At 36.3% G+C, this 27,199-nt stretch overlaps 1 protein-coding gene across 1 annotated transcript; it reads left to right on the top strand.

Annotated features, from left to right (window-relative positions):
* Positions 1 to 24,421: 24,421 nt before the first annotated feature.
* Positions 24,422 to 25,061, top strand: LOC112098495. Its single transcript, XM_024184980.1, has 2 exons — positions 24,422 to 24,856; positions 24,952 to 25,061. Exons 1-2 carry the CDS (start codon positions 24,448 to 24,450, stop codon positions 24,966 to 24,968), a joined length of 426 nt encoding a protein of 141 aa, XP_024040748.1. The 5' UTR covers positions 24,422 to 24,447; the 3' UTR covers positions 24,969 to 25,061.
* The last annotated feature ends 2,138 nt before the right edge of the window (positions 25,062 to 27,199 follow it).

The following is a 27,199-nucleotide window of genomic DNA, read 5'->3' as shown; positions in this document are numbered from 1 at the left end:
ACTAAATTCACGTTGATTCAAAAGAATACCGCGAATTTAGGGGTTAAGGCTCGTTGATTCCGCAAAATACCGAGAATTAACTGTTCAAATACTCACAAAGAGATTTGAAAATTAAAATATTATTGAACTCAAAATTCTACCTTCAAAGGCTACAAGAGGGAGCTATTTATAATAGTAGTAATTATCCTAATTCATGAAGTAAAACAAAATCCTAAATTGAAAGGGAAACAAAATTCTAAATTAGAAAGGAATTAAAAAGTCTTTAAACTTTAGTTAATAAGGAAACTAATCCTAGTATAATATGGATTCCTACTCTTCATAAAAAATTCTCAACTCAGGCTTTGTTAATCTCAAATTCTAAGTCAAAATTATGAAAGAATTGATATTAGTGCTCATAGTTTAAAGAATCTTAATTAAGAGGAAATCAACACAAGAATCAAGTATAAACTAAGATAATATTCAACCCTTTTTAAGAACCATATTCATTGTCAATCAAATTCTTATCACTGGCTAATATTCAAAACAATGTTTTTTTTTGGTTTTTTTTGTTTTTTTATTTTTATTTTTTGGGAAAAAAGAAAAAGACGAAGAAACAAAAACTAAGTTCGAAATCCACCCCCCCACACTTAATTCTTACATTGTCCTCAATGTAAGCCTAAGCTAACAAAAGACATATTTAAACATGGGGAAATGAGATGAGACACACAAACAGAAACAAACAAAATTCAATACAACGTAGGTAAAGTAAATAAGAATGAGAGGGAAAAAGATCAAATCTGTTATGGCGTGCTCTCAAAATATTTTCTCCAGCCATTGGGTTGCCTCCCAATAAGCGCTTGGTTTATTGTCCTCAGCCTGACCTGGTTTTCAAGTTTCACTCATCAACGTACGCAGGTTCATAAAGTGGAGCCTCATCTACATTGAGTGTCTGAAAATTTTCATAATAAGGCTTCAACCTATGACCATTAACTTTGAACTCTTTACCTATCTTTAAACTCCTGAACTCAACCGCACCATGAGGAAAAATATTAATAACAACAAAAGGCCCAACCCATCGAGAACGTAACTTACCTGGAAACAACTTAAGGCGAGAATGGAATAGCAAAACTTTCTGTCCAACTTCAAAAGTCTTTCTCAAGATCTGCTTGTCATGAAAAGCCTTAGTTTTTTCTTTATAGATTCGTGAACTCTCATAGGCATCATTTTGAACTTCCTCTAATTCTTGCAATTGGAGCTTTTTGTGTTGGCCGGCGGCGTCCAGTTCAATGTTACATTGTTTCACAGCCCACCATGCTTTATGTTCAAGTTCCACTGGAAGATGACAAGGCTTACCATATACCAACCTGTAGGGTGACATACCAATAGGAGTTTTGTATGCGGTCCTATATGCCCAAAGTGAAATATAAGTGTGCAACCCAAGAGGGGGGGGTGAATTGGAAATTTAAAAACTATCCTAACAAATCCACACAACAAGCAATCTAATGTCTTAATAAAAATTGAAAGCAATAAGTTCAATAAAAGCACAATAATTAAAGAGTAAGGGAGAAGAGAAACAAACACACGAATTTTTACGTGGTTCGGCAATCCCCGCCTACGTCCACGCCTCCAAGCGATCCAAGCTTGAGGATTTCACTATCCAAGCCTTTCCAAGGCTTCAACGATTACAATTGACTTCAAGGTGTCAATGAACCTTTACAACAAGAGATTATATCCCCAATCTCTTCACCCCAAGTGTTTCCCACACTTATACACTCACAATTTGATGAGAAATGATAAATACAACAATGAATCTCTCTTTAAGAGTGGATATACAAATTATAGCTCAATGATGATTCAACAAATAATGATTTACGAAATGGAAGCTCAATATATGTTGTGTGCACTTGTTTATGCTTGCTTGGATTACCAAAAATGAATTGGTTTTGAGTTTATATAGTTTGAACTCAAAAACTAGCCGTTACTCACATTCTAGGCGTATCCGATTTGCCGGTTATGGAATCCGGTAAGCCGGATTTATGTTACCGTTAAGGCAAAATTCAAAATTCTGCCAATCCGGCTTGCCGGTTTCGGAATCCGGTAAGCCGTTTTCGTTCTGGACGCTTGCTGCCCGTATCCGGATTTCTAGTTTTCAGAATCCGGATAGCCGCTTGCTACAGTAACCTGCACAGTGCACTATTTTCTAAAATTACAGTTTGACCCCAAAACTTTATAAAACTGTACTACGGCCCAAAACGTTATGAAACTTTACAAATAGGTCCAATTTCAGAATTTCTAAATAATGCTTTGTTTATCCCAAAACGTTCTGAAATTATGATATTGCCAAAGATGCTATGACACTTTTCAAATAAATCCTTTACCAAAATTTCAAGCAATACTTGTTTATTTCAAAGTTTTCAAAATTCTTTCAATTAAACCATAAACTTTGAAACACAGCCAATTTCATAAAATCATTTTTCCATTAAATATGAAACATTTATAATGTGAAAATAATGATTTATTTAAAAAGAATAAAAACAATCAGTTTCATGAAATCATTTTTCCATTAAATATAAAACTTTTATAATGTAAAAATAATGATTTTATTTAAAAAGAATATTAAATAATTTGAGCTTAAAAGATCAATCATTCTTAATCTTGTTTGTTATCATCAAAATCAACATTATGGAAACATATATGTTAACACAAAGTGCATCATCAAGCCGTAAGCTCCAGTCTTTTCAAGAATTGATTTCACTTCTCTATTAGACACCTCAGCTTGCCCACTAGTTTGGGGATGGTACGATGTAGATACCTTGTGAGTGATGTTGTATTTTCGAAAGAGGGCTTCTACTGACCTGTTACAAAAGTGAGGGCCTCTGTCGCTGATAATTGCCTTTAGTGTTCCAAACCTTGTAAAGATGTTACTCTTTATAAAATCTACCACAACCTTAGAATCGTTAGTTCGGGTGGCTTTTGCTTCCACCCATTTTGAAACATAATCAATCGTAAGAACAATATAGAGATTACCAAATGATGAAGGAAATGGTCCCATGAAGTCGATACCCCAAACATAAAAAATCTCAACTATAAGAATGGGAGATTGTGGCATTTGATTTCTAGGTCCCAAATTACCTGTTCTCTGACAACGATCACAAGATTTGTAAAACAAATATGCGTCCTTAAATAGTGATGGCTAATAAAAACCACTCGCAAGTACCTTAAGGGCTGTTCTCTTTGGTCCAAAATGTCCTCCACAAGCCAAAGTATGACAAAAGGTGAGAATAGAAGCAAATTCAGTTTCGGGTACGCACCTTCTAATAACTTGATCAGAACAATGCTTCCACAAGTATGGCTCATCCCACACATAGTACTTAGCATCACTCTTGATCTTGGCCTTTTGTGCACAGGTTATCTCTTTCGGTACTGTCCTGGTAACCAAGTAACTGACAATATTTGCATACCAAGGAGTAACTATACCTACATGTAATAACTGCTCATCTGGAAAGTTCTCATGCAATGGAAGTGCATCTTCGTTATAAGTAAGTCGACTTAAATGATCTGCCACCAAATTCTCAGAACCTCTCTTATCTAGAATCTCTATGTCAAATTCTTGCAATAGAAGTATCCATCGAATAAGACGCGGCTTGGCATCCTTTTTGGTGAGCAAGTACCTAATAGCTGCATGGTCAGAGTAAACGATCACCTTAGATCCAATTAAATAAGAACGAAATTTCTATAAGGCAAAAATAACTGCTAAAAGTTCTTTCTCGGTAGTGGAATAGTTAAGTTGTGCATCATTCAATGTACAAGAGGCATAATAAATGACATGAGGAAGCTTGCCCACACGCTGGCCCAACACGGCTCCAACAGCATAGTCATTGGCATTGCACATAATCTCAAATGGTAAATCCCAGTTTGGTGGCTGAATCACAGGGGCCGATGTCAAAACCTCTTTTAACTTCTTAAAAGCTTTTTGGCACTCTTCATTGAAGTCAAACGTTGCATCCTTTTGAAGTAAGTTACAGAGAGGTAAAGCTATCTTGGAGAAGTCCTTGATAAACCTGTGATAGAAACCTGCATGACCAAGAAAAGAACGAACCCCCCTCACACTAGTGGGAGGTGGTAAGGAGCGTATAAGATCTATCTTAGATTTATCAACTTCAATCCCCTTTTCAGAAATAACATGGCCTAGCACAATACCTTGATTAACCATAAAATGACATTTTTCCCAATTAAGCACAAGGTTAGTGTCAATGCATCGTTTAAGAACAAGTGTAAGGTTATCTAAACATTTATCGAAAGAATCACCATAAACTGTAAACTCATCCATAAATACCTCAATGATGTTCTCCACATAATCAGAAAAAATACTCATCATACACCTTTGGAAAGTGGCAGGAGCGTTACAGAGACCAAATAGCATGCGTCGGTAAGCAAATGTTCCGAAGGGGCATGTGAATGTCGTTTTCTCTTGGTCTTCCGGAGCGATAACGATCTGATTATAACCTGAGTAACCATCAAGAAAGCAATAATGAGAGTGACCACTTAACCTTTCAAGCATTTGATCAATGAATGGCAGAGGAAAATGATCCTTGCGAGTGGCTGCATTCAGTTTACGATAGTCAATACAAACTCTCCACCCAGTTTGAACTCTAGTTGGCACAAGCTCGTTTTCTTCATTCTTGACCACTGTGATGCCTGATTTTTTTGGAACTACCTGCATAGGACTCACCTATTTACTATCAGAAATGGGATAAATAATCCCCACATTAAGGAGTTTCAGTATCTCTTTTTTTACGACTTCCATCATTGGTGGATTAAGGCGGCGTTGTGCATCTCTCGTTGGTTTAGACCCTTCCTCTAGCAAAATGCGATGCATGCACATGGAAGGACTAATTCCCTTAATGTCGGCAATGGTCCAGCCAATCGCCGTCTTGTGATCCCGAAGCACCCTAATTAACTTTTCTTGTTGAACTGGGGTGAGGGTTTTAGCAATTATGACTGGAAGTGTTTCATTCTAACCCAAGTAAATATATTGCAGGTGTTCTGGGAGTGATTTAAGTTCTAAGGTAGGTGCCTACACAATTGAAGGTAAAAGTTTCTCGTTTAATAAAGGCAATTTAAGGTAAGAAACATTATACCCATTGGTGCGTAATGTGACTGCTCTATCTAAGATCGCCATAGCTTCCTCTGCCTCATCATCCAACTTTATCAAATTTGCATGTTCCTTAAAATCATCTTTCGTAAGATTTTTTCTTATGGCAATTTCAAAACTGTCATTACCAGATAATTCAAAGAAATCCTGTACCAAAGTATTAATATCATCCATGGCAAAAACAGAATGAACATCACTGGGATACCTCATTGCCTCAAAGATATTGAATCGGATCACTTCACCATCGAATTCCATTGTGAGGGTTCCATCGTGAACATCAATCTTGGTTCAGGCTGTCTTAAGAAATGGCCGCCCCAACAAAATAGGAGTGGGATTGGGCGACAACTCATCCTCCATTTTAAGGATATAAAAATCAGCTGGAAAGACCAATTCATTTACCTGCACAAGAATATCTTCCATAACCCCCTTCGAGTAAGCATTAGATATGTCAGCCAATTGAATAATTATACCAGTTTCTTCCATTGGACCTAAATTCAAGGAATTATAAATCGAATATGGCATAACATTAATTGAGGCCCCTAAATCTAGCATACATCTTTCGAATCTGGTATTACCAATAGTGCAGGGGATAGTGAAAGTACCTGGATCCTTGCACTTAGGCGGAAGTTTTCTTTGAAGTACAGCAGAAACATTCTCTCCAACACTTACCTTTTCGTTACCGCTCAACTTTTGCTTGTTACTGCATAATTCCTTCAAAAACTTTGCATAACGCAGCACTTGTTTAATAGCATCAAGTAGAGGAATATTTACCTCTACTTTACGAAAGGTTTCAAGGATCTCTTTTTCTTGCTCCTCTTTCTTGAATTGTTTAAATCTGTTAGGAAATGGTGGAGGAATGGAGAGAGTCTTAATTCGAGGTGAGGGGATACTTACCTGGCCAGATGGATCGACTGGCAATGTCGAGTGGGAATCATCTTTCTTTGTTAAAGGAAGAGCCTCAGGGGAGGAATTGGTCACAGAGGGCGATGATGTTGTGGATACTTTTGATGGCTTAGCTAATAATGGTTCCAATTGCTTTCCGCTCCTAAGAGACATAGCACTAGCACTCTCCTTTGGATTAATTTCTGGTTGAGAAGGTAGCTTTCCTGAAGTTCTACCCTCTATCCTACTCATAGATGTGGCCAATTGGCCAATTTGATTCTCTAAATGTTGGAGCTGTGTCTGGGTAGTCTGTTGGAATTGCATAGAGTTAGTAGCGAGAGCTTTTACAAGATCTTCCAAAGACGTACCTTGATTTTGAGGAGGTGGAGGTGGCCGAACTTGGTAAGGTTGTTGCACTCGGTGTTGGGGGTAGCCCGGTGGTCGAGACGGTGCCACATTAGAAATGCCATGTTGTTGGTTCCCATACCTAAAATTAGGGTGATCCTTCCACCCTTCATTGTAAAAATTAGAGTAGGGATCATACCTTTGTCTTGGTTGGCCTAGGAACCCCTCAACTGCGTTGGCTTGCTCATGTGAACCCTCTTGGATAGTAGGGCACATGTCAGTCGCATGCCTGACTATAGAACATACGCCACACGGTCTCATTTGTTACCCTAGAGCTAATTGTTGCACCAAAAAAGTAAGATTCAAAACTTGTTTTTCTAAAGAAGTAGTACTTACCTCATTGACTCGCTTAGGTGGCGGCAGTAGATCGTTCCTAGTGTTGAACTGTTGGGAATTAGCAGCCATGTTAGCAATGAGATTTCGGGCTGCTTCTGGTGTCTTATCCACGAGTGCTCCTCCACTAGCGACATCAATCATACTCTTATCCATAGGTAGTAGACCCTCATAAAAGTATTGAATAAGAAGCTGATCACTTATCTGATGGTGAGGGCAACTAGCACATAGCTTTTTGAATCGTTCCCAATAGTCGTAGAGCGGCTCTCCATTATACTGTCGGATTCCACAAATTTCTTTTCGAATGCTGCCAGTTTTTTATGCTGGGAAATATTTCTCCAAAAATAGCTGACGCATCTCATTCCATGTAGTGACAGTACCGGAGGGAAGATAGTACAACCATTCCTTGGCTGAATCCGCCAAAGAGAATGGGAAGGCCATTAGCTTAACTTGCTCTTCAGAAACTCCAGCTGGTTTCATTGTGGAGCAGACCACATGGAACTCCTTCAAGTGCTTATTTGGATCCTCTCCTGCAAGACAATGAAAGTAGGAAGAAGATGAATCATCCCAGATTTGAGTTCAAAGTTAACTTGAGGGTTTGGATTCTCAATGCATAAGGGTTGCTGGTCCAAGTTAGGAGCTGCCAACTCTTTAAGTGTTCGGTTGTTATTCTGAGCCATTGGTTCGAGTTCTGGGCTGCTTGGCTCTGTCTTCGGGAGTGGAATGTGGATGGCAAAATCAAGTTCTGAATATGATGAGGTTGCTCTAAGTTGTTCGAGTTTCAATCGAATGTCCTCTATGCTCATGAAAATCTAAATATAGAACAAAAACAAAATAACTAATTAAAATAAAATAAAATAAATAAAATGAGAAAAGAAATAAATAAAAAAAATAAAAATAAAATGAGTGATAATAAACAAACTAGACGCTAGTCCCCGGCAACGGCGCCAAAAATTTGGTAGTGTCGTTAAGGTGCACCAAATTTAAAACCTTACCACTAATATAAATAATTAGTACAGAGTAAGTAAGGATCGATCCCACAGAGACTAAGCTAGTGATATTTATTATTAACTCCACAGCAAGATTTAAAATAAAATAATAGTAATAATAATGATAGTAATAATAATATAAATTAATCTAACTAAAGAAAATGCCAATTATAAATAAATGGGGGTTTATGAATTTTTAACTAAATAGTAAGAAATAAAGAAATTAAAACAACGAACAAGAATTTAATAAAAACTCTAATTAAATGGGAAAGAAATAATAATGATGAAAACTTTGGTTAAAGGATCATTCGCCACCACCAAACATGCACATAATATATCAATTCTATCATCAATTTATATTGAAACTATCAACCGCAAACAACAATAAGCTCTGTTAGTCTCAATCTTTTCTTAGTGTGTCGTTAGGCAAAACAAGCTCTTCACCTAATCTCTAACCATTAAATAATTTAAAACAAGCTCTTTAAATTTAAGATAATGGAAGCATTAAACAGAGAAAGATATTAGGTTGATCTAGGTAATACACACACAAGCTCGGATTATTTAACCTAGGTTATGTTCTCCAATTGAAATAACTGATTCCAACCTGCTATTTATGATTAAAATATCAAGATAATTACGGATCAAGAATTTTAATCTAGCAATAGAATTTATTCAAGTCCTATCTAATTGGCCACTCAAATAAAACAAGAATAAATCATGAACATTAATTATAGAAGAACATAAACAATCTCAATTAAATAAATTGAATGATAGAATTTAAATTTAATTGCATAGCATGTTTAGGGTTTTGAATTCACCATCAACCAAATAAAAATCTAGTCTAACATAATTGAATTGGGACTAAGAGAATTGACAAAACCAATCATGGAGATTAATTCAAGCGGCTGCCGTTTTCTTCAATTGAATTTCGGCTGCTGATTTTTTCTTCTTCTTGCGGCTGTTGATTTTCCTCTTGCTGCCGAATTGGATCTGCCCTGCTCTCTTGCTGCCCGAATTCTTCTCCTTTGTTTTTTTTCTTTCTTGCGGCTCTCCCTTCCTCAAATCCTCTTGGCCTTTATATAATGTTACTGACTTGCTTAATCCTTATTGGGTTCTAATTGCATTAATTCTTCACAACTTATCATAAGTCAAAGCCATCCACCGACTTACAAAGCCCACTCACCAAGCCCTTTTTAAATTATTTCCTTATTAAACTTTGAAAGCTAGCCACACGTTTGACCACAAAAGCAAAAGGCCAATTAATGATTTCTTCTTTTAATGCCCAGCACATGCATTCCAAATTGCCAAATCTTTGCTTTCCAAATGCATGCCCACCGTTCATGCTCTGAAGGGATTGACTTCTAATTTTGGTCTTCTTGATTTCCATTAATTCTTGGCTGCATTTTTGTCTTTCAATTTAATTTTTATTTCTTTCCAACTTAAACTTCCCATGCCCTTTTTATCCTTAATCTTCAATTAATTCCTTATTCAACAAAATAATTCAATTAATTAAAAATAACAAATAAAAAATCACTAGTAATTAAATAATTGAGGGTAAAATATGTATAATTTAAAAATGAACTAAAATAACTAGAATATTTAAGACCAAAACAACAAAAAATGAAGAAATTAATAGTAAAATATATGGAAAATATGCACTTATCAGCTTGAACAATTTTATGGGTGTACATATTATTTTGAGCCTGAAGAGGATACAATTATAAGATTTTTAAAGGGGCTAAATTTTCAAATTCAAAATAAGATGCCTACATACACAATCTAAGCTTTACAGCATGCAATTTATTTAGCCACACAAAACGAGTCGCAAATCAAGACACAATATCAAAGAACTTTAATGATGTAATTAAAATAATTGATGAAATCAAAGATTTAATCAAGGAATGGAGTATCTCTATGAAAGTGCCTAAAGATATACCAATGAGTTCACCTATTGTTGGGGAAGAAGACTTGTGTGAGATCCCATAAGAAAAGACAAGTGTTGAAGGTTATGAGATTATTGATCTATCTGATATTTTCAAAGAAGAGGTATAACAAGGTCTTAATTTGGACATTGAATCTAATAATAAGATCAAATTTTTGTAGCAAAATAAAGTTAAAGAGTCCCCAACAATGAATCCTATTGAAAAGAACCCCAACAATAATTGACATGATTATGACTATCCATGTTGAAGATGAGAATTGAAGGTTATTCTTAGAGAAAATTTGGCTGTAAAGATAAAGTTCTTTGTCGAAAACATTGGCAAAATTTGGCAAAATACTTTAGAGGCTTGGAAGTCATTCTTTCATACAAGACTTCACATTTTTGCAAAGTGACTAGCAAGATTAGTAAGAAAATGAAGTATGGAGAAATTCAAGTTTCAAGCATGATTAATGAGCAAGGCTACAAGTTCAAGCTTGAAGATGCATTGATGCTCCATTTGAGAGGGGGAGAATGATGTAGGATGTTATTTTAAGATTCTAGAATTTCTATTATTTTCGGATTTTCTATTTTAATTAGAGTCAATTATGGTATGTGTCTTAGTCTTTTATTTGCATTATAATCGTGATTTAGTTTTTCTTTTTAAATTAACTTAGGGAAGTAGGTTTACTCTATTATAAATAGAAAAACTTACTATTATAACTTCAATTTCAATTATTCAATAAAACCCCTTTTATAATTCCCTTTAAGATTATTTATCAAAAATTTCTCTTATAGAGTTGTTTAGATTAGAGCATCATCTAATATCGCTTAATGCGTTATTAAAAAATTCTCATTGAGTCGTTTGGATTAGAACAAGATCTAATAACGCTTTGATTAGAGCGTCACCTAATCACATTGGCCTTGTCCAGTACTAGAACGATATCTAGTGTTTCCTGCCCTAGCAATTCATCTTATGGTACTTTCCGCTATGCTCGCTCTGCCAGTTTTCTTTTTCTTTTTTTTTTCATCTAAAGTCTAAATAAGTCTAACTTTCGCTAAAGTCTAAATGGAAATATATAAAAATGACATGTTTATTTTTCTTTTTTCAACATCTGAAAAGAAAAATTTAAAAGCTAGTAGTTTGACATAAATTCCCTTTTAAGTGATGCATTTATTTGTTTTACACAATTTAGAAATTTAACAAGTTGATTAGCTTGATAGCATTAAAATATAATACCACCATTGTTTCTTAGTTTAACTTTGTAATTAAAGATGTAATTATAATATCAACTTTCATTATAATGTCAACACTATTGTTTTAGTTTTTGATACATCACATTGGATATAATCTAATTTGTTCACTATTTTGCTTTAGTTAATGTTACCACGTATATAGAAATTTAAAGCAATTAAAAATAAATAACTTCAAGGATAATACTCAAATATTAGATTTATACATCATATAGAAAATACGTGAATTGTTAAGGTTATTTTTCAGATTTGAAATTAAAATTTTCCATTTAGATTTTAGACTTCAAACCAAAATGAAGTTTTTTCTATTTTTTCTATTTAAATAAAATTGTTTGACAATAAGTGTTAAGTTAAGAAAACAAACAACTCAATCTTGAAAAAGCACACTCCTGAAGAACCCTAAAAGCTCCCAATTTAACATGGATATTCCAATGACGTCGGCGGTCGACCGTTCAACCAAGAAGACAAATTCAGGGAATAAGATGAGGACGGGGATAATCCCTCGCCTCCATCTTTTGCAGATATTGTGATGAAGATGAAAGCGAGGTCTGAGAATGTTCTATTTGGTAAGACAGAGGATTGGGATTTGGAGGAGGATGATGTTATCTTTCGGGATGAGGAACCTATGCCTTTTATTGCTTTTTCAAATAGAGTCCATGAACGGCTGGCGCATCCGTGGGTACACTTTGTGGTGGTTAAGATTTTAGGGCGGAACTTGGGATATCACGTGTTGTTGACTCGCTTGAAGTCGATTTGGAGTAGGGATGGCAAAATCCGGGTCTGGTTCTGGGTTCGGCCTTCCCGGTTCTGGACTCGGATGTCATTTTCTTTTATCAAACCCGGATATAAACCCAGATTTTTTGCATGCGGGTCCGGTCCGGGTTCAACCCGGAAAAATTAAGGTTTCTGAATTCCGGGTTTTAAAACCCGGATTGTCTTTTGAATTATGATTAAAACATGAAAAAAAATTGGAAACTACAATTTAATCACAAACTAAAACCGATTAACCATTTTTTTTTCCGTGAAATTCAGGCAGGTACACAAGATAGACCTTAATATGAAGGCGTTGCAAATACTACCAACAAAATTCAATAAATTAATAACGTAATATAGGAATTGGATGCACAAAAATTACAATTAATTTTGAATTGTAATGGCATCAAAGACTGTGGCCACTTAAATCCACCATGCAATGCCATCAAAGACAGCCCCCACCATGGAATATGACAAATGAGAAGCAGAGGCGGGCTTAGAGGTGGAAGCTAATCCAGGCGATTTTGCAACAATTGAATGATTGAGAAGGAATGGTGGTCGCAGTAGTGCAGAGAAGAGGAACACAGTAACTGATGATGATAATGAAAACAGAGAAGAGAAAATGGCTGAACTGATGACGACGACGACTTGATTTGATGAAGAGAAAAGGAAATATAGTTAGCGGCCGGCGGATGTGAGATTTGAGAAGAGGAATGCGAATTGCAAAATTAGGGCCGGCTGTGCGCATTATTGTTTCCTTCCTTTCTTTTCTATTTATATTAAAAATTATTAAAAAATTAATATTAAAATGAAAGATATCCGGGTTCGGGTTTCGGACATGCGGGTTCACCTAAACCCTGACCCGGTCCAGATATCATTCGGGTTCATAAAATTAAATTCGGATCCGCATTTTATTCAACTCCAATATGGGTTCAACCCGGACCGCATTATCCGGGTTCGTCCGGGTCCGAGTTATTCTGCCATCCCTAATTTGGAGTGCCACTAAGGGTTTTACTGTGGTGGATCTTGCTAAGGATTATTACTTGGTCCGATTTTCTAATGAGAGAGACGTGGAGTACGCTCTTACGGAGGGTCCGTGGACAGTCATGGGTTAATATTTAATCGTCCAGCAATGGTCATCGTCTTTTGATGTTGCATCTAATAAAATTGATAAAATAGTGGCCTGGATCTGTCTTGCTGAGATAAATATACACTTCTATCATAAGAATATTATCAGACGTGTAGGAGAAATTGTCGGTCCTATTGTAAAGATCGATCACAAGATACTGAAAGCGCAACGAGGGAAGTTCGCTCGGGTCACGGTTGCGATTGATCTTAATAAACTATTAATATCTCAGTTTAACTTTGAGGGAAGAATTCAACGGGTGGAATACGAGTATTTACCTACAATCTGCTTTGGCTGTGGTAAGATTGGTCATTACAAAGATGCTTGTCCAGATGGTGCTGAAGTTGTTCCTCCTGAGAAAGTACTTCCAGTCCCTCCCATGGTAGCGGAAACACAGGTGGTTGTTGTGACGGAGTTGGCTGGCCGGAGTGAGACAAAATTTGGGTCATGGATGGTGGTGGTTCGAAAACCTCAGGTTAGGAAGCTCAATGTAAAAGGTTTCCCGAAAAATATGGCAACAGGGCACAATCGCCCTATTTTTCAGGATTCTCGATTTGGAATCTTAGATTCTGTCAACGAGGAGGAGTCTATCCCTGATTTTACGACAAAAGTAGTAAGCCCTAACCATGAGAAAGTCATGCTCGCTTCGACAAGTATCCCGTCTTTGGCTTTTCGAACTAGACATCCCAAATAGAGAAACCATAGCCATCCTTATAGGAAAATCCCCACACGATTGGACTCTTCACCCTTGTTTCTAGAAAATCCCATTGCTAATGAGGAAAATATCAACACTAATATCCAGATTCGTTCCAGAAGTTCAATCCTTACGTCCAGCCCTAATAATGTCCCCATTGCCATGCAAGGCATGCTTGCTCAAACTGGGAACCTGAGTGCCAACCTCTACGGTATCCCTACTATCATGCATGGCATGCATGAAAAATTAAATGACCACAATACTACCTTCCCACATGATTCGCATGCTAACCAATCTCCCATGCAAGACATGCGTGATATTCCTAGCTCCAGAATTCCCATGCACGTCCCTACATCCTTAAACCCCCTTCATCATAGTGTTGTGTCCTTTCCTAAAATTCCTAAACCTCCTAATCTAGATAAAGCCCCTTCTTCATCGAGAACTACTCGAGGTATTCCCCTAAAAACTTTGGTTTTGAGGGCGAAAACCATTGCAGGGAGCTGGATGGGGCTCAAAGTTTTCATAGTGCAAATGGAAAAGAGGCGTCTGTATTAGACGAAGATGATTCGGTTGTGGCTGATTCGACTATGGATATAGGTGCTGAGTCAGTGGGGTTGTCTCAGTGATGGTTCCACGTCACATTTACTTCGCCGTACTTTTTCTATGATGGTGAAGAATTATAATCCCTCTATGGTTGTCTTGTTGGAACCTCGAATCAATGGCCTAAAAGCTGATGCTTTTATTAAAAAAAAGTGGGTTCAACAATTTTCATCGGCTGAAGGTTTTTCAGGTGGTATTTGGATCTTGTGGAGGGATATTTTCGATGTAGAGATTGTTCGAAATCATACTCAATTTATTCACCTACGAGTTTCATATAATAATCAGCTGGTTTCCTGGATTACTGCTATTTATGGCAGCCCTATCACTAGCATCCGAAAATCCCTTTAGGGCGCTTTAGAGTTATTGGCCTCGTCGGTTCAGGGCCCCTAGCTTTTGGGGGGAGACTTCAATACAATTTTGTATGACTCTGAGAAGAAAGAGGGTTCTCCGAATGGGTTGGGAGCTTGTAGGTTGTTTCAAGCTTGGTTCCACTCTCGGGGAATGCATGATCTTCACTTTCATGGGCCGCGGTTTACGTGGTCAAGAGGTACTCTTTTCAAACGCTTGGATAGAGTTATTTGTAACAATGATTGGGTTCAGCGTTTTGCAGACTACACTGTCCTTCATTTACCAAAATTATCTTCGGCCCATCGTCCGATCCTGGTTAAGTGTGAGTCTCGTGCTTCTAACACTGTCCTTTAAGCTGCGTGGCTTACGGATAATAAGTTTAGTCAGTTTGTTAATGAAGCCTGGAATAAGGAGCTTAACTATAATGATGCTGCCAAAAGCTTCACGCTTAGTGCCTTGGAGTGGAATAGGCACGTGTTTGGGAATATTTTCTGGAGAAAGAAAAGGTTGTTGGCTAGGTTGGGCGGTATTCAGCGGGCCTAAGAGGATTACTATTCCCACGGGCTGATTGATCGTGAAAAACAGCTTAGAGCTAAGCTGGAGGAGGTTTTGAGTCAGGAAGAAATTATTTGGCTTTAAAAATCTCGCCAAGATTGGTTGTGTCTTGGGGACCGAAATACCACATATTTTCATCAAAAAACTGCTTCCAGAAGGCGTCGCAACAACATTGCTGCTGTTCAAGATGACTCAGGAGGTTGGATCTATGATAAGGAGAATATTAAGGAATATGCTATTCAGTACTTCTCCTCGCTCTACAATTGCGAGCATCGGGATTTTCGGCCGTACCCTCATCCGACCTGCTTCCCTGTTATTGAGGATGCCTTAATTTTAATGCTTCGGAATCCAGTTGATGACGAGGAAATAAAAGACATTGTCTTCGGCATGCATCCTCTGAAAGCCCTCGGCCCCGATGGCTTCCACGCCATTTTTTATCACACTCAATGGGCTACGGTTGGTCCCTCGTTTTGTAAGCCAGTTCAGGATGTCTTCAAGAATAACTGTATTACTGGTGATTTGAATTCCACTCTTTTGGTCCTTATTCCGAAAGTTGAGAACCCTACTTCTTTAAAGATGTATCGCCCTATTTCCCAGTGCAATGTGGCTTACAAAACCATTACTAAAGTCATTGCTAATAGACTCCAAACGATTTTACCTCAGTTGATTGGTTCGCATCAAACTAGTTTTGTCCCGAGAAGGCATATTACTGAAAACATAGTGATTGCTCAAGAGGTGGTGCATTCTATGCGTAGAAAGTCTGGAAATAGGGGTTTTATGGCTATGAAGGTTGACTTGGAGAAGGCCTATGATAGGCTTTGTTGGGAGTTTATCAATGAAACTATTTGTGAAGCTCATATTCCGCCGAACCTTATTCAAGTGATTATGGCTTGTATAACGTCTGCCTTTATGGGGGTTCTCTGGAATGGGGAAAATACGGAGTCTTTTAAACCTTCTAGAGGGATCCGTCAGGGAGATCCTTTATCCCCTTATCTCTTTGTGCTTTGTATTGAAAGACTCAGTCATGGGATCCTTGCTGCTGTTGGTGCGGGGAAATGGCATCGTATCACTCTATCTCGAAATGGTGTCCCTTTGTCCCACCTCTTTTTTGCTGACGATCTTCTTTTGTTTGCTGAATCCTCTGTTGAGCAGGCTAGTGTTATTTCGTCTATGTTGGACTCCTTCTGTTACAGTTCTGGTTCGAAGGTTAATAAGTCCAAAACATTAATACACTTTTCCAAGAATGTAGGTGAAAACGAGGCTAGTGCTATTTCGGGGATGCTTGGTTACTCGGTTTCTAACGACCTTGGCAAGTATCTAGGAGTTCCTCTGCAGCATTCTAGAGTTTCAAGTGGTATGTATCAGGAAATTATTGATAAGGTTGAGATGAGGCTTTCGGGATGGATGACTTCTCACCTATCTCTAGCAGGCCGTATTACGTTGGCTCAGTCAGTCCTTCAAGCTATCCCCATTTATGTGATGCAAACAGTTAAGCTTCCTAATGGAGTGCATGACAGAATTGATAGAGCTTGTCAAGGTTTTATCTGGAGTGGTGTCTCTTCGCAACAGAAGCTCAGTATGGTGAGTTGGCGGAATGTTTGCAAACCCAAATTTATTGGTGGCCTTGGTTTTAAATCTTTATCTATGATGAATAAGGCGTTACATATGAAACTTGCTTGGGGTTTTATTTCCTCTCCCGAGAGTCTTTGGGCTACAGTCTTGAGAACAAAGTATGGAGTTGCTAATGACACCTTTCCTGAAACTTTGCACACTCGCTATGGTTCTCACCTTTGGAAGTCTATTGGCATAGTTTGGAGCGAAGTTCTGGCTAGTCAAAGATGGTGTTTAGGCAATGGTGATTCTGTTCGGTTTTGGTGGGACCTTTGGGTTACGAAAGATTTACCGCTGGCGGCCTATGCCATGGATACTATTCCTATTCATCTCCTTGATTGTAAGGTGTCGGCTTTTATAAAGAATGATGGCTCTTGGTGGTGGGATCAGTTTGAGTATTTACTTCCCAATAATATCATTCTTCAGATTGCGGCTATGCTTCCTCCTTCTCCCATGCATGGTATGGACACCTGTTTTTGGGCTCACTCTAGAACGGGGCTGTTCACTACTAAATCGGCTTATTTGATGCTCACTGGATCAAGTTCAGTTATTGAGGATTACCGTTGGAGGTCTGTTTAGAAGTGGAAAGGTCCCCAAAGTGTGCGTATCTTTCTTTGGCTAGCTTTACAAGACCGTTTGCAGACCAAAACTGAATTGGCTCGGCGTCATATTCCCATTTCAGAAGCTTGTGATCGTTGTGGAGTTTCAGTCGAGGATACTCACCATGTTCTCCGTGATTGTGTGGCCGCCAAGACTTTTTGGCTCAAAATTGTCCCTTTGGAGAAGCGGCAATCTTTCTTTAACCCCAATCTCTCGACTTGGTTGTGTGGGAATGTGGAGGACGTGAGTAGAAGTCAGAATATTTCCAATTGATCGGTTTTCTTTGGTATTGGAGTTTAGAGGATTTGGTGCTGGCGGAACCAATTTGTTTTTAACAAGACTTCTATGGATCCTATGGCCTTATTAGTGGATGTTTCTCTACGTGCTGAGGAGATGAGCAAGATTCACAACCATTGTTTGGTCACGGGAAGGTTAAAGATTGATAAGTGGATTCGGTGGCACTCTTCTGATTGGCCTTGGTGCACTTTGAATACTGATGGGGCTCATAAGGCCACTGGTGTTTCTACTACTGGTGGTTTGATTCGCGATTATTCGGGTTGTTGGTTAACTGGTTTTGGGTTGATGCTTGGTTCCTGTTCTGTTACAATGGCTGAGCTTAGAGGCATTTATCAGGGGCTTATCCTTGCTTGGAATTTTGGCATTCGGTGGCTGCATGTGGAAACTGACAACTTATGTGCAACTCAAATGTTGGATAACCAAGTGGTGACGACTAATGAATATGCATCCCTCATTTTTGCTATCAAGGAGTATCTCCAGAAAAAGGATTGACAGGTTTTTATTTCTCATGTGTACAGAGAGGCAAACTCGGCTGCTGATTTTATGGCGAACCTTGCTTGTTCTTTACCTCTTGGGCTTATGGTGTACCCTAGTCCCCCACTGGGGTTTCATCCATTCTTTTGTATGATTCCTACGGGGTTGCGACTCCTCGTTCGGTTGTTTTTTAGCTCTTAATTGAGCCCCAATTGATCAAAAAAAAGAAAACAAACAACCCAATATAAATAAATGTCTAAAAAAAGTTAAATTCAACTTCTTTAAACAAATCAAACAGTACTTTAATTGAACAAAAAAATCAATATTTTGAAAGATTTTCACTAGAACCTTGTGATCCTTTTAATTTGTCAAAAAATAAAATAAAAGTACAGTGACAAATGGCATTCTTTTCCTGTTTTTAAAAACTAATTAAAAAAGATAACTAAAACAGTGTGATCTTTTTAAATTTTTTAAAAAAAAAGTAAAAAATGGCATTCTTTTCCTGATGTTAAAAATAAATTGAAAAAAGTTAACAGTGTCTTAAATCTATTCTTCCTTTTCTTCGTCATTCTTCTTTTCTGGCCATCAGTTGTCGGTCGATTGCAAGTTCTTTTTTGGGTGCACGTTCCCAACATTGAACATTTGCGTTAAATTAAATAAAAACTAATTATAAATAAAATTGTGTTAAAGAATTTATTTACGACTTGACTTCACCATTGTTGTAAGTATATATATGATAATTAGTTTAAATAATTTAGGTAAGGATTTCTTTTGAAATTTTAAAGAGTTTATAATTCTTTTGGAATTTTAAAGAGTTTATAAACTGAACTTAATGTTTTAAATTTAATAGATGAGACTATAAAGTACTAGAGTGTCCAAAATAAATTTTATAATGCAAATAGTCTCACCCATAAAAAAAAGGCAAACCAACGGCTCGAAAATTATCGGTACATATTTGTTTTGTAAATTGAATTAAGTGTGAGAAATTGCTTCGCAGCAAAAGCTTTAATCCAGTCCCTCCGTTACTCCTATAAATATTTTCTTTATTTATTCGTTCTTTTACTTCCTGTTATGTTCATAAATAAAGCTATATTCATTGCAATTATTCATTTGATAGTAATCCAATAATGTGTTAATATGTTAAAATTGAGAAGATGTACAGAAAGGGGGAAAAAAAAGATTTCTCTCTTCTCGACTCAAATTAGAAAACGTAAAGAGAAACTCTATTATTGATTCAATGTGGTTTAAAAGTTAAATTTATACAAATCAATAAAATAAATATGGCAAGAATCGTCTTGCTAGATATGCAAGGTAATATGATCTTCACTTTGGCTCAGAATATCTTGATTGTTTTAATAAGGAACAAGCAAGATGATCATGTCAAGGATTTTTAAGATTAGCAAGGATTTTTATCATTCTCCCTCAGACACCGGTGAACTCGATCAAATTGACGACTTTTGTTCTGAATCAAAGCAAATGCAAACTGCTATCGCAGATACAAGTATTTTAGTCTCTTAGATGATGAGTTCCATTTTTGTTAAGATAATTAGAAAAGAACAGGTCATGCTTAGTTAATTAGAAAAGAATTAGTTATGCTTAGTTAACTCAGTTCAGGCCGTTAGTTAGTTATAGCGGCTGACATGTCAACTGTACTGCTTGTAGTTTGTTAGTGATTTGTTAGTGCAAGTAGCTAAGCTCACGAAGGCTCAGCTCATGCATATTGATTCCGGAATATTCAAGCACATTGTATAAATATATTTGTATAAGCAAAATCAGTGTGATTCAGTTCTATATTCACAAAACTCAGCTTAAATTTTCTCGTTGTATTCTTCTTCATTTTCTCTGGTTTTCTCAGCTATCAAACACTTTCTTAGACTTTAGCTTGGTATCAAAGCTTGATCTATCATCTCACATGGCTCCCTTAAGCTTAAATCTAAACACAAACTCATTTGTTTCGTCATTTTCTTTTACCCCACTGATCAAACTGGATGATTTAAACTATACAATCTGGAAATCTTAGATTCTCTCCTCGGTTTGTGCTAATGGACTTGAAGATATGCTTGATCGATCAAAACTCTGTCCAGAGCAATTTCTTCCTAATGAAAACTGCCGAAGATCAGATAGATCCAGCATTCACGACATGGAAGAGGAAGGATCAATTGTTGCTGAGTTGGTTAACGTCTTCCATCAGTGTAGAAATCCTTAGCCTTTTGATAAACTCTAAAACTTCTCTCGAGGTTTCGACTAGTCTAAAACAAAAATTTGGATCTGAAACTTTTGCCAAGAAAGTGCATTTGAAGATGGCGCTTAATAATCTGAGAAAAGGTTCAATGACTGTAACTAAATTTTTTGGCAAATTAAAAGCTATCACTGATGAACTTGTCCTTTCTGATAATCCTATTAGCTCTCTAGACTTCCTTACTCCTTTGATCTCTAGCTTGGGTAAACCTTATTATCCTGTTGTGGTCTATATTGAAGCAAATGTTGCTAAAATTCCTGTCAATGAAGCAAATTCCATGCTATTAGCTTATGAAGCAAGGTTAGAGAGGCCAACCAATTGAGCCCTAATAAGGAGGCTAAGTTGAATTATGCTGCTAATATTGCTCAAATCGGACCTAATAATAAGTAAACTGGAGATCAATTTAATAATAATTGGACTATAGGCCAGTATAATAACAGATGGACTAAAAATGCTAGTTTCAGAGGTAGTTATTGTTAGTAATATGCCCTAAAGGCCAATCGAATGGTGTTTGTTTGTTTAGGGAATTATTGTATTTGAATAGGATTTTGATATTTATAAAATGGCAAAGTTATCAACATTCATAAATTAATTTAATAAATATAGTCCAAGTAAAATAGTTAAGGAACACATTCTCGAGTTTGTCAAGAATATGAAACGTGCATCCTTTGTACTATACTTCTAAAATAGTTCCTAGTGGTGGATTTATGATTGGACATTATAAATTCCTATAAACACTAGTATGTGTTATGACTCCTTATGGTATGTGATACTAAAATGGATGGTGAGTTTCATATCATTGACATGAGATGTCAAGTCAAATACATAGGTACTTGTTGAGAGAATGAGTTTACTGAACTTGACCAAATATAGTAAGTCATATGGTTTTGAGTGTTAATGGCTTATTATACATTGTGATAGACACTATGTTTAGTAATGGTCTTTAGACCTGAGACATAACAAATGTCTTATACATAGACATCTCTGATATGTGAAAGCATAATGATTGATTCCTAATCAAGGAAGAGATCTAGCAATAGTTGTCATGGTTGGCTATGTATGGAGACAAGTGTATGACCAATATGAAATTCCTCACTTTGTAATATACAAAAAGGATGTCCCTGTGAGATAATATGAATTGGCATGAGAAATCCTTGGCCAAGGTGAAATATGTTTGAAGGAGTTCAAATTATATTTTCATGTCAAGTTCATTTAGATTTATTTTGAGATAAAGCATAACTGCTTAACATAATAAACCATAAGCCGTGCTTTTCTCTGGACATGGATGATGAAGAGACCAAGACATAGAGATACAATGGAATAGGTTCTATAGATCCAACAATTCTTGTTATTTGGATAGTTGTGATATACTGCTAGGTGTCACTCATGACTTGTAGAAACCTTAAGATCAATATTGGTAAAGCGTATTAGCAATGCATCTTAAGGTCATTAGAAAAGTTCTAATTGATGACTAAAGAGTTTAGCATCATTTAATGAATAAAGAGTTATCATTAAAATAGTTCTACTACCTTATAACTAAGAACCTAAAAGGTCACACACTAAATAGAAATGAAAAGGAGTTACTAGAAAATGAGAAGTTAAATTTCCTAATTTTAGGAAAATCAATATTTATATTATAATTCATTAAGAATGAATATATATATAAATATATCTTAAATATGATTTAAGATAGAAATTTAGATGTCCCATAAATAGTTTAAGGAACAAAATAAATTTCGTAAATCCTCCATTAAACATTATGTAATATCGAGCACGTAAAATGACCATTTTGGACATGTTCGGGTTCATATATGATTATGGACTTCTAGACCAATTTTGGGTTTAGAATTTTGGGCTTTTATTGGATCTAATATGGATTAAGAGAAAGCATTAGAACATGTCACAAAATGAGTCCACATTTAACCATTTGATTTGATCAAAATGGGGTTAATTAATTAATTACGAAATTAATTAATTTAGCTATTTATTTATTTGATTAAATAATTTATTTAAGTGATAAGATCACTTTCAATAAATAATAGCTAAGTGGGTGGGTCTAGCACATGAGAATGTTTGGTGCCATTATTAGAGATAATGGTAGCTTTATTTGGTGGGATGAATCATCATGAACTAGCATTCATGTTTCTTCATTATCTCTCTCATTTCTAAACGAAATTTCGAGATTCCAAATCCTCTGAACTCCTAGAACATTTCTAAGTGTGGAATAATTAGAGGCATCACAATTGGGGTGCTTTAAGGATCTCAGATCGTGGCAAAACAGAAGCTGTTCGTGCAGAGCTCTATTTTCTGGACAGTGTTCGTAGCTTGCTGTTTTCAGTCGTTTTCTCCTACCTCACGAAGTCGTTTTCGAAACTGAAAGTGAGGTAATTAAACTTCAATCTTTCTTCTTGATTTTCGGTTTTGAATGAAGCCGATCCGAGGTTTCTAGAGCTTCCGCCGTCCGTTTTAATTTTACTGCGCAAAAGTTGCGATTTTAGGAACCTCATGGACAAATGTTGTCCTTCAAGTGGTATCAGAGCCATCTTCATTCAAATTCGAATTTTTGAAGCATGATTTATGTTATTTCCATTTATAATAGCATTAAGGATGATCATGGAAAGACCTAGATATTTTATGATATATTTATGTCATGTGATGATTGAATATATGCGTGATTGAATGAGCTATTGGTTTATTTGTTGATTTGGCCGATTTCTAAAGGCTTAAATGGTTGTAATATTTTTAAATAGGGACTTGCATGTCTCTCTTTCTATTAAGATCTGATTGTATCCCATTGCCCTAAATTTGTACCCCAATTCTTCTAAATATGTAATTTCTACAAGATGATTGTAAAAGGAGGGACGTTGCGATGCCTTGGAGGTTGGAGCAAGAAGACTTTATGGATCGTTGTAGCACTTCCAATGATATTTTGGCAATTCAAATAGAAATTAATAATTGTAATAATTTGAGGCATGAGATGTCTCATAATCATTATTGTTTGCTTGATAATTTGAGGCATGAGATGTCTCATAATTATTATTGTTTGCTTGATACCTAGGTGGACCTTAAAACCAATTTTGGCTCAAATTGGTTTTATTAGAAAATTCCATGATCATCCTTAGTTGGTTTGTCTATAATATGCATGAGATGTATATTAGGGTGCTTAGACATATTTGAATATTGAAAATGGAATAACATGCTAAAAAGTGAGACCATAATAATGACCAAATACTCCCTTATTAAATAAACTTAATTATTGTTAAGTTGTAATGATGAATATTGAGAATATCCATCATGGCCTACTAATACCAATGTAATATTTAAAATATTTTATACTTGGGCTAGTTGTCATGGATACATGGGCTACTCATTCATTAAAATGTTGAAAATAAACCATATATCATGCGATGATGCGTAATTCATACATTAAGCTACCAAGAACTGTTAGGTGAGGTTAGTAAGATGTTTTGAAAATATGCAAGGGTATTAGGGTAAACTTAACTAAATCATTTATACTAAGAACTGTTAGGTGAGGTATTAATGATTTAGAGGCCGAAGGATAATCGGTACATGCATGAGATGCATTTGGTAAGAGTTACCTACTCATTATAATAAGTAAGCCAAGAACTGTTAGGTGAGGTAAACTTAGGCTAATGAGAATCCGATTCCTACTAGAAACTTTTACCAATGAGAGTTTCCGTTTCTTGCATATGGGAGTGTAATGAAATGATAAAATAGTGGGAGGTACTATTTGGTTTAAAGACCAAAATCAAATGGATTATAATAAAATAAAATGCTAATGATTTAATTTATACTTTCTGCAGAAATACTTAATAATGAATAATCCGTTAGCATGAATTCTGGAAAACTACCGTTTGACCGGACCCAATTACGTTGATTGGTTCAGAAATTTAAGAATTGTTCTTAATTATGAAAGAATTAGCTATGTTCTTGATACACTTAAGCCAAATGAAATTTCTGAGGGAGCAAGTGAGGCAGATCGTGTCACTTATCAGAAGTGGCAAGATGATGACCTTAGTGCTAAAAGCTATATATTGGCATCGATGTCCAATGAACTACAAAGGCAACATGAAAATATGCCTAATGCAAGTTCCATGATACTTCATCTACAAGAGTTGTATGGTGAACAAAGCAAAACAGTTAGATATGAGATATCTAATAAATTGTTCATAATGAGAATGACTGAAGGATCGGTCAATGAGCATGTACTCAAAATGATTGACTACATAGAGCAGCTGGAAGCTCTTAATTTCTCAATGGATGGGGAATTAGCTATCGACCTTATCCTACAATCCTTGCCAGACTCATTCTCCCAATTTATCATGAATTTTAACATGAATAAAATGGAGTGCAGTCTTGCTGAACTGCTAAAGATGTTTAATACTGCTGAAACTTGCATAAAGAAGCCAAAAGATGTTATGGCTATAGAAGGGCCCTCAACTAAAAAGGGTAAAAAGAAAAAGTTTCAACCCAAGGCTAAAGGTGGGATTAAGAAGGGGAAAGCTAATAAGCCCAATGACAAGGGAAAATGTTTCCATTGCGGTAAGGATGGGCATTGGAAGAGGAATTACAAATCTTACCTCAACAACTTGAAAGTCAAGCCTAAAGAGAATCCTTATGAAGGTATGCTCATTATTAAAACTAATATTTCAATCATTCATTCTACTTCTTGGATTTTAGATTCTGCTGCAACCACACATATTTGTATGTCAATGCAGGATCCGAAAAGAAGTAGAAGACTTAAACAAGGAGAAGTGTCTCTTAGAGTGGGAAATGGAGCAATGGTTGCTGCCTCAGCTATAGGGACATTTTTCTTAAAAATGACATCTGGGCATGTAATAAGTTTGAATGATTGTTTATTTGTTCCTTCTGCTGTAAGGAACATAGTTTCAATTTCATGTTTATGCAAAGACAATTATGAATTTTATTTCAGAAATAAAATTTATAACATTTATTATGAGAATAAATATGTTGCACATGGTACTTTAGATTATGATCTTTATGTACTAAACATGAAAGAAAATAATAAGCATGTTGTGAATGTAAATACCATAACACATAAACGTGAAAGAGAAGAAATAAGCCCCAACTATAAGTGGCATTTAAGGCTAGGTCATATTGGAGAAGATAGAGTCACAAAATTGGCTAAAGATGGACTAATAGGTCCATTTGGTTTAGAACCTTATCCAACTTGTGAATCATGTCTTCAAGGAAAAATGACCAAGGCACCCTTCGTTGGACGAAGTACAAGGGCCACTGATTTACTTGAACTTATACATACTGATGTATGTGGGCCATTTAATGAAATGGTAAGGGGTGGATATTACTACTTCATAACTTTTAACGACGATCACTCAAGGTATAGTTCAGTATACTTAATGAAGTATAAATCTGAAACCTTTGAAAAGTTCAAAGAATACCGAAATGAAGTAGAGAAACAGACTGGAAAAGTTATTAAAACCCTACGATCAGATCGAGGTGGTGAATATCTCAGTAGAGAATTCCAGTCTTACCTTAAAGAAAATGGTATTGTTTCACAATGGACACCTCCAGGTACACCAGAGCTTAATGGAGTATCTAAGAGGAGAAATCGCACACTGTTAGACATGGTGCGATCAATGGTGAGTTATACAGACTTACCAATTTCTCTTTGGGGATATGCTCTCCTTACTGCAACATATGTACTAAACAGAGTACCTTCTAAGTCTGTACCTAAAATACCATATGAGATATGGTATGGTAAACAACCAAGCCTAAATCATCTTAGGATTTGGGGATGTCCTGCTTTTATCAAGAGACTCAAGAGTGAGAAACTTGAAGCTAAAGCGGATAGTGGGAGGTTCGTTGGATACCCAAAGGAAACTTTGGGTTATTACTTTTACATCCAATCTGATCAAAAGGTATTGGTCAGTAGAAATGCCATATTTCTTGAAAAAAAGTTTATTCAAGAAGGTGGACAAGGAAGAAAATTAGAATTTATTGAGGATTCTAATGAGGATAAATCCAATGAAGAGCCTGTTCAAGTACAAACACAAGGAACACAGCATTTCCGTAGATCTAGTAGGATAATTCACCCACCAGAAAGATATGGTTTTGTTCATCAGATGAACGATATATTTTTATTGGGTGATACAGATCATAGAGATGATCCTACTAGTTACGAAGAGGCAATATCAGATATTGACTCTAAGAAATGGCTTGAAGCCATGGATTTAGAGATGGACTCTATGAGAACCAACCAAGTCTGGACTCTAGTGGATCCACCCGAAGGTATTATATCTATCGGATGCAAGTGGATCTTCAAGAGGAAGATAGGCTTAGATGGAAAGGTAGAGACCTATAAAGCAAGGTTGGTAGCTAAAGGTTATCGTCAAATACAAGGTATCGACTATGAGGAAACCTTTTCACCAGTAGCCATGCTAAAGTCCATCAGAATCTTATTGGCTATAGCAGCATATTATGATTATGAGATTTGGCAAATGGATGTCAAAACTGCATTTCTTAATGGGTACATTGAGGAAGATATCTATATGATACAACCTTGTGGTTTTGAATCTAAGACAAATCCTCATAAAGTATGCAAGCTAAGAAAGTCCATTTATGGGCTGAAACAAGCCTCCAGGAGCTGGAACATCCGATTCGATGATGCAATCAAATCATTTGGTTTCATCAAGAATGAGGATGAACCATGTGTTTATAAAAGGGTTAGTGGGAGTGCAATAACTTTCCTTGTGCTATATGTAGATGACATATTGCTTATAGGAAATGACATTGGACAAATGTCTTCTGTCAAATTTGGCTTTCTCAAAACTTCTCCATGAAAGACCTAGGAGATGCAATGTATATCTTGGGAATCAGGATTTATAGAGATAGATCCAAAAGATTAATAGGTCTATGTCAAGCTAAGTACATAGAAAAGATATTAAAGAAATTTAATATGTGGGATTCCAAAATGGGCTTTATACC

The sequence above is a fragment of the Citrus clementina genome, unplaced genomic scaffold (assembly GCF_000493195.1).
Source record: "Citrus clementina cultivar Clemenules unplaced genomic scaffold, Citrus_clementina_v1.0 scaffold_5, whole genome shotgun sequence".
In the NCBI taxonomy this organism is placed as follows: domain Eukaryota; kingdom Viridiplantae; phylum Streptophyta; class Magnoliopsida; order Sapindales; family Rutaceae; genus Citrus; species Citrus x clementina.
This window is presented reverse-complemented; position numbering and strand designations above follow the sequence as displayed.

Excerpts from the sequence above, each read along its gene's own strand:
- LOC112098495 (XM_024184980.1), top strand. The coding sequence starts at position 24,448 with ATGATTGACTACATAGAGCAGCTGGAAGCTCTTAATTTCTCAATGGAT.